Consider the following 14840-nt stretch of genomic DNA (forward strand, 5'->3'; position numbering starts at 1 on the left):
CAGGACTACATCCCAACCTTAGACCTCAAAGACGCGTATTTCCATATACCAATACCAATACATCCGTCGCACAGGAAATACCTACGGTTCGTATTCAAAGGAATACATTACCAATTCAAAGTATTGCCTTTTGGTTTAACAACCGCACCAAGAGTCTTTACAAAATGCCAAAACTTCGCATTCAGATACCCACACAGGCAGTCCCAAGGCAATGCCCTATGGATGAACTGGTCAGGGATATTTGCCTACGCTTTTCCTCCTCTCCCTCTCCTTCCTTATCTGAGTCAAAACAAACTCAAACTCATTTTAATAGCACCAACTTGGGCAAGGCAACCCTGGTACACAACACTGCTAGACCTATCAGTAGTAGCCCACATCAAATTGCCCAACAGGCCGGATCTGTTAACACAACACAACCAACAGATCAGACATCCAGATCCAGCATCGCTGAATCTAGCAATCTGGCTCCTGAAATCCTAGAATTCAGACACTTACAACTTACCCAAGAATGTATGGACGTCCTAAAGCAAGCCAGAAGGCCGTCCACTAGGCACTGCTATGCAAGTAAATGGAAGAGGTTTGTCTGCTACTGCCATCATAATCCGATTCAACCTTTACACGCAACTCCAAAGGACGTAGTGGGTTACTTGCTTCACTTACAAAAATCTAACCTTGCCTTCACTTCCATTAAAATACACCTTGCGGCAATATCTGCATACCTGCAGACTACCTATTCAACTTCCCTATATAGGATACCAGTCATTAAAGCATTCATGGAAGGCCTTAAAAGAATTATACCACCAAGAACACCACCTGTTCCTTCATGGAACTTGAATGTTGTCTTAACAAGACTCATGGGTCCACCTTTTGAACCCATGCACTCTTGCGAAATACAGTTCCTAACCTGGAAGGTTGCATTTCTCATCGCCATTACATCTCTAAGAAGAGTAAGTGAAATTCAGGCGTTTACAATACAAGAACCTTTTATACAACTACACAAAAATAAAGTCGTCCTAAGGACTAATCCTAAATTTTTACCAAAGGTTATTTCACCGTTCCACCTAAATCAAACAGTGGAACTACCAGTGTTCTTCCCACAGCCAGATTCCGTAGCTGAGAGGGCACTACATACATTAGATGTCAAAAGAGCATTAATGTACTACATTGACAGAACGAAAAACATCAGAAAGACAAAACAACTATTTATTGCATTCCAAAAACCTCATGCAGGAAACCCAATATCAAAACAAGGTATAGCCAGATGGATAGTTAAATGCATCCAAATCTGCTACCTTAAAGCAAAACGACAACTGCCCATTACACCAAGGGCACACTCAACCAGGAAAAAAAGGTGGTACCATGGCCTTTCTAGGAAACATCCCAATGCAAGAAATATGTAAGGCAGCCACATGGTCTACGCCACACACGTTCACCAAGCACTACTGTGTAGACGTGTTATCGGCACAGCAAGCCACAGTAGGTCAAGCCGTGTTAAGAACATTATTTCAAACCACTTCCATTCCTACAGGCTGAGCCACCGCTTTTGGGGAGATAACTGCTTACTAGTCTATGCAGAACATGTGTATCTACAGCGACAGATGCCATCGAACTGAAAATGTCACTTACCCAGTGTACATCTGTTCGTGGCATCAGTCGCTGGAGATTCACATGTGCCCACCCACCTCCCCGGGAGCCTGTAGCAGTTTGGAAGTTAGCTTCAACTTTGTACATTTGTATATATATTATTTTAACCTTAAATAGGTACATACTTAGTCACTCCATTGCATGGGCACTATTACTACAACACAACTCCTACCTCACCCTCTGCGGGGAAAACAATCGAAGATGGAGTCGACGCCCATGCGCAATGGAGACAGAAGGAGTCGTCACTCGGTCCCGTGACTCGAAAGACTTCTTCGAAGAAAAACAACTTGTAACACTCCGACCCAACACCAGATGGCGAGCTATGCAGAACATGTGAATCTCCAGCGACTGATGCCACGAACAGATGTACACTGGGTAAGTGACATTTTCAATATACATGGACATCTTTTCTTGAACTGTTTGTGTGTGTCAAATCAAATCATTAACATTTATAAAGCGCGCTACTCACCTGTGCGGGTCTCAAGGCGCTAGGGGAAAAAGGGGGGGGGGGGTATCGCTGTTCGAACAGCCAGGTCTTTAGGAGTCTCCGGAAAGCGGAGTGGTCCTGGGTGGTCCTGAGGCTGGTGGGGAGGGAGTTCCAGGTCTTGGCCGCCAGGAAGGAGAAAGATCTCCCACCCGCCGTGGAGCGGCGGATGCGAGGGACAGCAGCGAGTGCGAGGCCAGAGGAGCGGAGGAGGCGGGTGGGGACGTAGAAGCTGAGGCGTCTGTTGAGGTATTCCGGTCCCTTGTCGTAGAGGGCTTTGTGTGCGTGGGTGAGAAGTCTGAAGGTGATCCTTTTGCTCGGTACCGGTTTAGTTTTAGCGTATCGACACCGATAGAAGAAGTGCTCCGGCGGCCCTTCAGGGCTTCCGCTCTTCAGCGGGGCCTGGTCAGCCCGACCGCATCCATCGACGAAACTAATGGACCGCACCCCCTTCGGCTTCTGTCCAAAGTGCCACTCGAAGTATCCTTATACAGACCAACACTTGGTCTGTAATCTGTGTCTATCACCAGAACACAGGAGGATACTTGTGACGCCTGTCGGGCGTTTTGATCTAAAAAGACCATACGGGATCGAAGAGCCAGAAGACTACAAATGGCGTTGACACCGAGAGAACAACTTGACGTCGAAGAGGAGGAAAGAATTTCCATCCAGGGGACGGACTCAGACAATTCCGAAAGTGAGCGACCCACGACAATAAAGAAAACAGTGAGTAAAACTGCCCCGTCCAAGACTCTCACAAAGATCGTTAGGGCTAAGGTGATGCCACCGCCAGCAGGCCAAGGCTTAACCCATCGAAAAGGTGACCAAGCATCAGCACCGAAAAAGGGCAAAGAATTCCCAAAGACATCTGACTCCGGTCAAGATTCAGGCTCTAAACTATCTCAGCACTGAGAGTTCAACTCACCCAAGGTGAGAAAAGTAATGTCTGAACCGAAAAAGACTATCGGAAGCATCGGTACTGAAAAAAGCGGCTTCGGAGCTGAAAAGAAGCTCTTACACAGGAAAAACAAGGACTTTCCAGCAAAATGCATACACACCGATTTGAGCAGGAAATAAGTATGGGGGAACCAGACCATACCCAAAGGAGGTTGCATATCCAGTAAGACTGGAAAAATACAAACTCTTCCTCCAATTAAAACCAAGAGAAAGCTGGCATTTCATGAGTCAGAAATGCAGTCGAAGGCAAAGGTGGCAAGAGATAAAACCCCACCACCAAGGTTTTCGCCACAACCTTCGCCACAACCTTCTCCACTACACTCACCACAGCTGTCCCCGGTAACAACACCTCCAATGCAGTCACCTACTCGTACAGGGATGACACAGGATGATCCGGATGCATGGGACTTATATGATGCTCCAGTATCAGACAACAGCCCAGATTGTTAACCAGCAAGGCCGTCACCTCCAGAGGACAGTACTGCATATATGCAGGTACTATCAAGGGCAGCTACATTCCACAATGTAGCAATGCATTCAGAGCCAATATAGGATGATTTCCTATTCAACACCTTGGCATCTGCCCAACCCTTCATACCAGAGTCTGCCAATGCTCCCGGGCATGCTCAAGCACGCAAAACAGGTCTTCCAAAACCCAGTTAAAGGAAGGGCTATCACACCTAGGGTGGAGAAAACATACAAACCTCCCCCAAAGGACCCAGTGTTTATAACACATCAACTTACAGCAGACTCTGGTTGTAGGAGCAGCAAGAAAGAGGGCAAACTCTCAATCGTCAGGAGACGCACCACCGCCTGACAAAGAGAGTAGGAAGTTTGATGCAGCGGGTAAACGTGTGGCAGCACAGGCAGCCAATCAATGGCGGATCGCAAACTCACAAGCCCTGCTGGCTCGCTACGACAGGGCACACTGGGACGAGATGCAACACATTATACAGCACTTGCCCAAAGAACACCAAAAGTGTGCCCAACAGGTTGTGGAAGAAGGACCAGCAATACCCAACAACCAAATAAGGTCCACATTAGACTCGGCAGACACAGCAGAATGAACAGTCAACACTGCAGAAACCATTCGCAGGCATGCATGGTTACGAAGATCTGGCTTCAAACCAGAAATCCAACAAGCTGTGTTAAACATGCCTTTTAACCAGGAACAATTGTTTGGGCTGGAAGTGGACACAGCAATTGAAAAATTAAAGAAGGACACGGCCAAAGCCATGGGCACGCTCTACTCCCCACAGAGCAGAGGCACATTTAGAAAGCCACAATTTAGAGGGGGGTTTCAAATGCAAACACCAGAGCCTTCCACCTCACAAACCAGACCTACCTATCAGGGACAATACCAGAGAGGAGGGTTTCGTGGCTCATATAGAGATGGACAATTCCCAAGAGGAAGGGGAAAATTCCAAACATCTAGGGAAAGTCAAACCAAACAGTGACTTCAATGTCACAAAACCCAAACACTTAACACCATTGGGGGGGAGACTTACCACATACTACCGAAACTGGACACGCAACTATGGACACATGGGTCCTGGCCGTTATCCAACATGGTTATTGCATAGAATTCATACATTTCCCGCCAGATGTGCCCCCAAGGGCACACAATATGTCCAAACAACATTTAGACCTATTACAACTAGAGGTCCAAGCATTATTACAAAAACAAGCAATAGAGTTAGTACCCAAACATCAGAAAGGAACAGGTGTCTACTACCTATATTTCCTAATTCCAAAAAAGGACAAAACGTTAAGACCTATATTAGACCTCAGAACACTGAATCTCTTCATCTCAGATCACTTTCACATGGTAACACTTCAAGACGTGGTTCCATTACTAAAAAAAAAAAAGAGGACTACATGTCAACCTTAGATCTCAAGGATGCCTACTTTCACATACCCATACATCCTTCCCACCGAAAATACTTAAGGTTTGTAATACACAGCGTGCACTATCAATTCAAAGTGTTACCGTTCGGGATAACGGCCCCAAGGGGATTCACAAAATGCCTTGCAGTAGTAGCTGCTCACATAAGGAGACAGCACATGCACGTATTCCCATACTTAGATGACTGGCTAATATAAACCAGCACTCAACAAGTGTCTTCTTCACACGCAATACGTTATAGAAACTACACAAACTAGGATTTTCTATAAATTACCAGAAATCACATCTGCAGCCATCCCAAATACAACAATAGTTGGGAGCAACACAACACACAAAAAGCGATTGCTACTCCAAGTCCACAAAAGGTACAAGCGTTCCAAAATATAACATCAAACATACAGCCAAACCAACACTACCAAGAAAGGTTTGTAATGAAACTTCTAGGCATGATGTCTTCATGCATAGCCATTGTCCCAAACGCGAGATTACACATGTGGCCTTTACAACAGTGCCTAGCAAACCAATGGATACAGGCACAGGGTCAACTCCAAGATCTAGTGTTGATAGACCGCCAGACACACTTCTCGCTTCAATGGTGGAACCCTATAAATTTAAACAAAGGGCGGCCATTCCAGGACCCAGTGCCTCAAGATGAGATCACAACAGATGCTTCCATGATGGGGTGGGGAGCACACCTCAACAAGCACAGCATACAGGGACAATGGGACAATCAACAAAAACAACTCCACATAAATCATTTAGAACTGTTGGCAGTGTTTCGAGCATTAAAAGCATTTCAACCACTAATAGCCCACAAACACATTCTTGTCAAAACCGACAACATGACGACAATGTATTATCTCAACAAACAAGGAAGGACACACTTGTCACAACTGTGTCTCTTAGCCCAAAAAATGTGGCATTGGGCAATTCACAATCACATTCGCCTAATAGCACAATACATCCCAGGCATTCAGAACCAGTTGGCCGACAATCTCAGTCGAGATCATAAACAAACACACGAATGGGAAATTCATCCCCAGATCCTAGAGGATTACTTCCTATGCTGGGGAACACTAAAAATAGACCTATTTGCAACAAAAGAAAATGCAAAATACCAAAACTTCGCGTCCAGGTACCCACACCCTCAATCCAAGGGCAATGCATTATGGATCAGTTGGTCAGGGATATTTGCTTACGCTTTTCCCCCTCCCACTCATTCCTTATCTGGTAAACTAAGTCAAAACAAACTAATTCTCACAGCACCAACCTGGGCTCTCCAATCGTGGTACACAACACTGCTGGACCTATCTGTAGTACCTCACATCAAATTACCAAACAGGCCAGATCTGTTAACTCAACACAAACCGATCAGACACCCGAATCCAGCATCGCTCAATCTAGCAATCTGGCTCCTGAAGTCTTAGAATTTGGGCACTTAGACCCTACACAAGAATGTATGGAGGTCATTAAACAAGCTAGAAAACCTACTACAAGACATTGTTACGCAAACAAATGGAAACGATTTGTTCATTACTGCCACAATCAAATTCAACCACTACATGCTTCTGAAAAAGACATTGTAAACTACTTATTACATAAATAGTGTAATATTAAGCTTTATTGAAGAGAAGACTGAAATGAAATTCAAAGACCTTTTTAGCCAATAGGCTGTATCCAAATTAACACAGTAAATCAAATAAATGGCATGTGGACCTCCCTCCAGTATCCTACCATGCCTCAGAGGTGAGGTGACCGTTAGATTTGTGTTTTTTTTTTTTTTTTTGTGGTGATATGAATAACAACACCACTAAGAATTAACTGTTGTATGAGCGGTTTGTCTGGGGAAGTTTGGGGGGGGGGGGGGGTAATGACTTAAGAGGATTCCTCTGGAAGAGCACTAGGATTACAGGTAACTTATCACTCTCTTCCAGAGGATCCTCATCAAGTCATAAGCACAGATTAGAGTAGCAAGCCCATCCCATACCCCTGCAGACGAAGCAAGCGTAAGCAATAGCAGGTTACCTTTTTATTTAAAAAAAAGTTTTGCAAGGAGTCCTGTCCCTCTTGGGTGTTTCTTAGTATCTGAATTGAGACAGTGTCTTGTGAAAGTATGTTCTGATATCCACGTCACAGCTTTGCAGATTTCAGGAGCGCTTTTGTTGCTGCCTTGCCCCTTATCGAGTGGCTTTCAGCCTGGCAGTCAATTGCTTATTAGTCATCTGGTAGGTAAAGACAGTGCAGGACACTATCCATCTGGAGATAGCTTGTTTGGAAGCAGCGATGCCTGTTCTCATTGGACCATAGTTCACAGATGTGATCAGACTGTCTGTCTTTTGTTTTATCTAGCTAAAACTTTAGTACTCTAGTTTTTGTTTTGTTTTGGGAAAGAACATAGGGAGCGACATAATGGGAATCAGAAATAACGTTGGGAAGAAAATTAGGGTGGGTTCTCATTACTACCCTATTATCATGGAACACTGTGTACGAATCTTTAGCACAGAGCCTGAATTTCACTAACTGCTTACTGAGGCAATAGTGCCAAAAAAGCTGTTTTCCATGTAATATGCTGTAGAGAGGACTTGTGTATAGGTTCAAAAGGTGGACCCATGAGTTTTGAAAGTACCACATTTATTTCCTGGGGGCGGAGAGAGTGATTGGATAGGAGGGAAAACATTTGTTTAGCCCTTCAGAAAATCCTTAACAAGCATTTGAAAAAATGTCTGTATGTATAGATATGATCTGGTTGTGTTGTCGATCTGGGTCTGTCCTGTTGACATCTTTTCTGTCTTGATGTCGATAATGGTTCACGTCTGGTGTCTTTTGATGTCGATGTTGCCGCAGGCGGTGTTGAGCAGTGTGCAGTAAATCTTGATGTCTAGTCCGGTGTGGCATCGTATGGGTCGAAGGTGATGCTGTCGCAGACTACCTGTAGGAAGTTGGCTCTGTATGCACTATTTCAAAGTAAGGAATAGTATGCACTGAGTCCAAGGGTTCCCCTTAGAGGTAAGATAGTGGCAAAAAGAGATCATTCCAATGCTCTATTTTGTGGTAGTGTGGTCGAGCAGTACACACACAGGCAATACATGAGGAACACACACTCTGAGACAATTCCTGGCCAATAGGTTTTTGTATAGAAAAATATATTTTCTTAGTTTATTTTAAGAACCACAGGTTCAAGATTTACATGTAATACTTCAAATGAAAGGTATTGCAGGTAGGTACTTTAGGAACTTTGAACAGTTTCACATACATCACATATAGCTATTTTAAAAGAGTAAGAGTTTGTTAGTTTTTGCAGGTAAGTAAACCACCTACAGGGTTCAAGTTTGGGTCCAAGGTAGCCCACCATTGGGGGTTCAGAGCAACCCCAAAGTTACCACTCCAGCAGCTCAGGGCAGTCAGGTGCATAGGCTTCAATGGAGAAGGGGGTGCCCCGGTTCCAGTCTGCCAGCAGGTAAGTACCCGCGTCTTCGGAGGGCAGACCAGGGGGGTTTTGTAGGGCACCGGGGGGACGACACAAGTACACCCTCAGCGGCACGGGGGCGGCCGGGTGCAGTGTGCAAACAAGCGTCGGGTTTTCAATGGGAGACCAAGGGGTCTCTTCAGCGATGCAGGGGGGGGGGGGGGGGGCTCCTCTGGGTAGCCACCACCTGGGAGAGGGCCACCTGGGGTCGCTCCTGCACTGGAGGTCGGATCCTTCAGGTCCTGAGGGCTGCGGGTGCAGTGTCCCTACCAGGTGTCTGGTTCTTAGAAGCAGGCAGTCGCGGTCAGGGGTAGCCTCGGGATTCCCTCTGCAGGCGTCGCTGTGGGGGACCAGGGGGGGCAACTGGCTACTCAGTCTCGCAGTCTCCGGGGAGTCCTCCCTGAAGTTTGTTCTCCACAAGTCGAGCCGGGGGCGTCGGGTGCAGAGTGCCAAGTCTCACGCTTCCGGCGGGAAACACGAGTTGTTTCAAAGTTGCTTCTTTGTTGCAAAGTTGCAGTCTTTGGTGAACAGGGCCGCTAGCCTCAGGAGTTCTTGGTCCTTTTAGATGCAGGGCAGTCCTCTGAGGCTTCAGAGGTCGCTGGTCCCTGGGGAAAGCGTCGCTGGAGCAGTGTCTTTAGAAGTGGGGAGACAGGCCGGTAGAGCTGGGGCCAAAGCAGTTGGTGTCTCAGTCTTCTCTGCAGGGTTTTTCAGCTTAGCAGTCCTCTTCTTAGGTTGCAGGAATCTGAGTTCCTAGGTTCTGGGGAGCCCCTAAATACTGAATTTAGGGGTGTGTTTAGGTCTGGAGGGTTAGTAGCCAATGGCTACTAGCCCTGAAGGTGGCTACGCCATCTGTGCCTCCTCCCTGAGGGGAGAGGGGCACATCCCTAATCCTATTGGGGGAATCCTCCATCTGCAAGATGGAGGATTTCTAAAAGTTAGTCACCTCAGCTCAGGACACCTTAGGGGCTGTCTTGACTGGCCATTGACTCCTCCTTGTTTTTCTCATTATCTCCTCCGGCCTTGCCGCCAAAAGTGGGGCCGTGGCCGGAGGGGGCGGGCAACGCCACTAGCTGGAGTGCCCTGGGGTGCTGTAACAAAGGGGGTGAGCCTTTGAGGCTCACCGCCAGGTGTTAGTTCCTGCAGGGGAGGTGAAAAGCGTCTCCACCCAGTACAGGCTTTGTTACTAGCCAGAGTGACAAAGGCACTCTCCCCATGTGGCCAGCAACATGTCTGGTGTGTGGCAGGCTGCTAGAACTAGTCAGCCTACACGGCTAGTCGGTTAAGGTTTCAGGGGGCACCTCTGGGGTGTATGCTACAATAAAATGTACACTGGCATCAGTGTGCAGTTATTGTGCTGAGAGGTTTGATACCAAACTTCACAGTTTTCAGTGCAGCCGTTATGGTGCTGTGGAGTTCGTGCATGACAGACTCCCAGACCATATACTCCTATGGCTATCATGCACTTATGCCCTCACCTATGGTATAGTGCACCCTGCCTTAGGGCTGTAAGGCCTGCTAGAGGGGTGACTTATCTATACTTCATAGCCAGTGTGAGGTTGGCATGGCACCCTGAGGGGAGTGCCATGTCGACTTAGTCTTTTTATCCCCACTAGCACACACAAGCTGCCAAGCATTGTCTGTGCTGAGTGAGGGGTCCCCAGGGTGGCATAAGACATGCTGCAGCCCTTAGACCTTCCCTGGCATCAGGGCCCTTAGTACCAGGGGTACCAGTTACAAGGGACTTACCTGGATGCCACAGTGTGCCAATTGTGGAAACAAAAGTACAGGTTAGGGAAAGAACACTGGTGCTGGGGCCGGGTTAGCAGGCCTCAGCACACTTTCAAATCAAAACTTAGCATCAGCAAAGGCAAAAGGTCAGGGGGGTAACCATGACAAGGAGGCATTTCCTTACACTACCTACCTTGCCTCGACATTACAAAAGCCCAGTCAACACATGGGTAATCAGAGTGCCTCGACAGTGACTTCTCCACCGTCTGTCTTGACATCGATGGTCGAATTAGCATTCTTAGCGTCGATCCTGACACCGGAGGGATTTCTGTTGCTGCAGATCTACCTGTTGATGGATGTCTTGTCTCTCTTGATCTTTCTCTGTTTCTGCGAGGAGGGCTCTTTAAAGAGGCTTTTGACACCCACACCTTCTCTGCCTCTCCTCTATGAAGTCTGAGTACTTTAAAAAATTTTTTTTTACAGCGGGTAACATGTCTCATGGTTATGAGACACTGGTAAGTAGGCAATGCAGACAGTGTGTTTTTAGAAATTGCCATCTTCCTCCCACAAGAAGGGGCATTTGTTAAAAAGAGATGGCATTTTGTGACTGATAAGGAAAAAAATACATTCAGTCAGAAAAAAAATTCTAAGTACACTGTGTATTTAAAGTCCAGAGTCAATCTTTTTGTTTTGTTAGTAATTTTTTCCTATTTAGTAAAAAAAAAAAAACTAAAGAGCAAGTGCTCGGAGATCCTCTCTGAAAGAACTGACCTAATTACCGGTCACCTCACTCTCACCTCTGAGACATGGAGAGATATTCGAGGTCCTGCAGGCCTAAAGGGTACAGTGCAATTTATTTGATTTACTATGGTAATTAGGGTACAGCCTATTGGCTAAAAATGTCTTTGCATTTCATTGCAGATTTCTCTTTAATAAAGGATAATATTGCACGTTGTCTCCTTTTTTTTCTGATGTACAGGAATGCCTAGAGTCTTATTTTCATAGTTATTAAAAAGAAACCATGAAAATGTGACTTTTGTACCCTTTTTAGTATAGACTGCAATAATAACTGTGTAATATGTATGTTTTTCTTTTAAAATTATACAATTTATGTACTGCATATACATTGTCATCCCCACGAGCGTGCGCTCACTGCACAAGGGCAGTAATATTCAGTGCTTATGATTATTGAGTATCCTCTTGAAGAGAATGGCCTTAAACCACTAGAGTCGACCTGTTGCTTTGTTTAATCTGCATCTTCCTCAAAAATACAGCTTTCTATTTGGGGCCTATTGTTTCCTTACATTTACAACCAGAAGCCTAAAATACCTCACTTTAAAGCCATTCTGCTGCTTAGCACTGTAGAATGAATATTTCATTGTTAAAACACTGTCTTTTGAAAAATCTTGGTTCTTTATACTGCACAAAATAAAGCCATAGTCCCATCATTGCATGAAAAGGATGCTTTAGTATTTTTTCCTGAAATGCATCAGTCAGTTTGTACTACAATAAACTTGTCTATGTTCTAATGTCTAAATCTATAAAATGCCAGTTTTAACCTTATGGTTTTTGACCCCCCCCCCCCCCCCCCCCCCATCCCCCTTGACAGACTTATTCAGTCCGACCAGATACCAGTTGTATCCAATCATATTCCTTCCAGTGTCAGTCTATGCAAGTGTCTGATGTTTACAATTAGAGTAAGATAGAGATGGTGGAGTGGAGGTAGTGGGCACTGAACGTGGTTTTCAAATTGGAGGTAAATTGGCAAAATGACTTGTGTATTAGATACATCAATTCTGTCAGTTGAAAGATGGGAAGAAGCTGGAGGGAGCAGAATGTGAACTGTTGATGTAGACTTTGAAAGATGTCATTTACTTAATGCTGATTTATTGAGAGGTGGGAGGTGGGGGACAGTTAGTTGAGCCTGGGTGAGAAAGCAGGGGGATTACACCTACTGGGATGGCGTTGATTTGTACTACCCTGTGAATAGTATGTGGAAAATGATCATAAAGATTTGATTAGACTTACTCAGTTTCAGTCTGTAATACTCCATTTTCTTGCAGATTGTTACCATTGGGACGATGCTCAAGACCCCCACTGGATCTCCAATCTTTTGAAAACTCCTGGACGTGAGGAGTGTGCACGGATGCTGAATGTTTGGGAATGAGAGGGTGAGTGAGTGAGGCTTGGAAGACACCACATCGAAATCCCGTCGCAGCAACATGGTGAAAGGAAGCGAGCACTGAAATATACCTAGCGTACCATAACATCTGCTCTCGTCAGAGGAGAAACGTGGACCGATGTTGAAAACGAGAGCAGCCTTTCCTTCTGTGTACGGAGAGGCTGGCCTTTTGGTCTGGGGGGCCAGGTCAGAGCCGGAAGTGACTGTTGCTTTTGTTTCACGCCTGGCCTAATGCTACTGAAATGGCAGCCTGGGTGTAAATTGCGGCTCCCGTCACCTTCCCACGCCCTGCTATTGGTGTTGAGGGAGAAAGAACACCCAGGCTGTACTGGAGCAGTTTCAGTCCAGGAGTGAATGTGTATGAGTGAGGTGGTATCCACATTCTTGGCTTCGTCATTTGCAGTTTACCTTTCCTAAGGTGACAAAGGTTAGCAGTTGCATTTCATGACGAAATTTTTTCTCAAACAGCACAAGAGAAGTAAAATTAAAGGTTTGATCGCGGAAACGTTCAGACTCTTGTAACGGCAGCACCTTGGGAACACCTGTCTATCTTCCTTAACAGAACTGTGAATGACCTGAAAACAAAATCTTTGTTCATTTAAAGATGAAATTGCAGACTTAAAATGTTACCATCAAATGAGCAATTTCGGACTTGACGAATACAAAGTGCCCTGAATTGGCAACAACTCTGTACATCTGGGAAGGGGAGAGAGGGATGAGCTGTACAGCATTTCCCACAAGAACAGCCCTAATGCCCACAACATTGTGCCAAAGAGTTTGAAACTGGACTTTCAGGTAATATTTTGGATTCAAAATGAGCATAAATTTATTGTTCCAACAAAAAAGGGGGCTGAAGTGGGTACGCCGCCACTAACTCATGTGGCCTTTTCCCTGCTTTTATTGGATTTAATGTGGTATTAGGTCTTGGTGCACTAAAATGACAGGCAAGAAATATAAATATATATATAAATATAGCGACTGGCGCTTACATGAAACAGCACTTGTAAAAGGTTCTATTTTTCCACTGCAGGTGAAAACTAATAAAATGATGTCACGTCCCCCTACACATTTTGTATCTTTGGTCTTTCGGAGTGGAAGAAGACTGACCCATCACTTTATATTCATTTTTTTTTTTTAAACCGTGTAGCACGAGTGCTGCTGATTTGACCCATGTCCTTAACATTTTGCATTGAGCTCATTGACATTCTAATAAAAGATGGAAGGTATTTCTTGCTTTTGGGGCTCTTCAACTCTGTTCTAAAGAGCAATAAGTAGATATTACAATGAAATGACTTGCAGTTATTTTCTTCCCCTCTGCATGAGGTATGAACCTCTTTCAGAGTTGCTGACTCGTATTAAGGTTAGTTTTCTGATGGGGCTTCAGTGGCTGGTGGACGTACGTATGCAATGAAGCAGTTTAACGAAGTTCCCGATTCCCTCAGGTGACCCTGACTGTTGCCCGTACAACCTGCAGCGTTCCTAGCTCTTGTACAGGGTATCAGATGTGCCTTCAAGAGCCAGGTTGAGATCCATAAATGTGCTGCTCAGAGCCAGTAACAGCATCCAGTATGTAAAAAGAATGGCTGTTGAAAAATGGATGATCTGTGCTGAGTACAGCAGATGCTAGACTCCACTGCCCATCTGGGACAGGGCCTGGCTCATAGTTCTACTTATGCCTTTGGACTTTTTTTTTTTTTTGTTGAGAGGTTTTTTGTGGGGTGGGAGGGTGTTGGGAATAAATGAAGATTTGGGTGGAGTTCCTTTAAAGCCATTCCTGAAGTCTGGCGTGCATCGGCTCAATAAGTGCTGCCTGTTCTGTCCTTTGTGGGCTGTGGCTAGCAGGAGAATAAAGCTCACTCAGACTAGTTTCAGTCCACTGTGTCTCGTCTCTTATTTCATCGTCCAGCTCCTCCATAGGTGTCTTGGGACTGAACAGAAGTTCTCTAAGTAATGGATCACTCCATAAAAATGCATGTTTAGATTCGAACTCAGCTGCTGGCTCTAGTTTTGAAGATCATTTATCTGGTGCTCTGACCTCATCTTTTGCGTTTTAACATTTTTAGTTAATCATGGGTAGCTCTATTGGGATTGGATTAAATACTGTAGTGACTGCTTTCCCTACAATGCTCAAATAGATGTATTGAGACTAAAGCACTACATTGGATGAGACTGAATAGTAACCAAGCCAATTCACCAGTTACTAATTCAACAAAGGTATTTGTCAAGTATCTAAAACTTGGTAGGAAAAATTTACCACTTTTTCTCCAACTTCCTTTGGGTATCCTCTTGGCACTTAAGTATTGTACGTGTACCACATCTGCTTTGGAGGTTATTGAACTGTTGAAGTTAATGCAGAAATACGATTTGCTAATGAACCGGTAACACATCTTTTCTCTTTTTTAAATAAAGCCGCTCTATTTTTGTTTCAGTTTTTGTATCTATTGTTCAAAACACTAGAGGGATGATTCTTTGA

The 14840-nt window shown here is 45.0% G+C and overlaps 1 protein-coding gene across 1 annotated transcript in view; it reads left to right on the forward strand.

The window, feature by feature from the left end:
* Nucleotides 1-14238, forward strand: part of KPNB1 (karyopherin subunit beta 1) — a 104147-nt gene extending 89909 nt beyond the window's left edge. Inside the window, exon 22 of the mRNA XM_069237502.1 lies at nt 12249-14238. Coding sequence (XP_069093603.1) covers nt 12249 — 1 coding nt within the window. The 3' untranslated portion in view covers nt 12250-14238. The remainder of the gene's footprint in view (nt 1-12248) is intronic.
* The last annotated feature ends 602 nt before the right edge of the window (nt 14239-14840 follow it).

Source organism: Pleurodeles waltl, chromosome 6, assembly GCF_031143425.1.
Source record: "Pleurodeles waltl isolate 20211129_DDA chromosome 6, aPleWal1.hap1.20221129, whole genome shotgun sequence".
NCBI classification, from domain to species: domain Eukaryota; kingdom Metazoa; phylum Chordata; class Amphibia; order Caudata; family Salamandridae; genus Pleurodeles; species Pleurodeles waltl.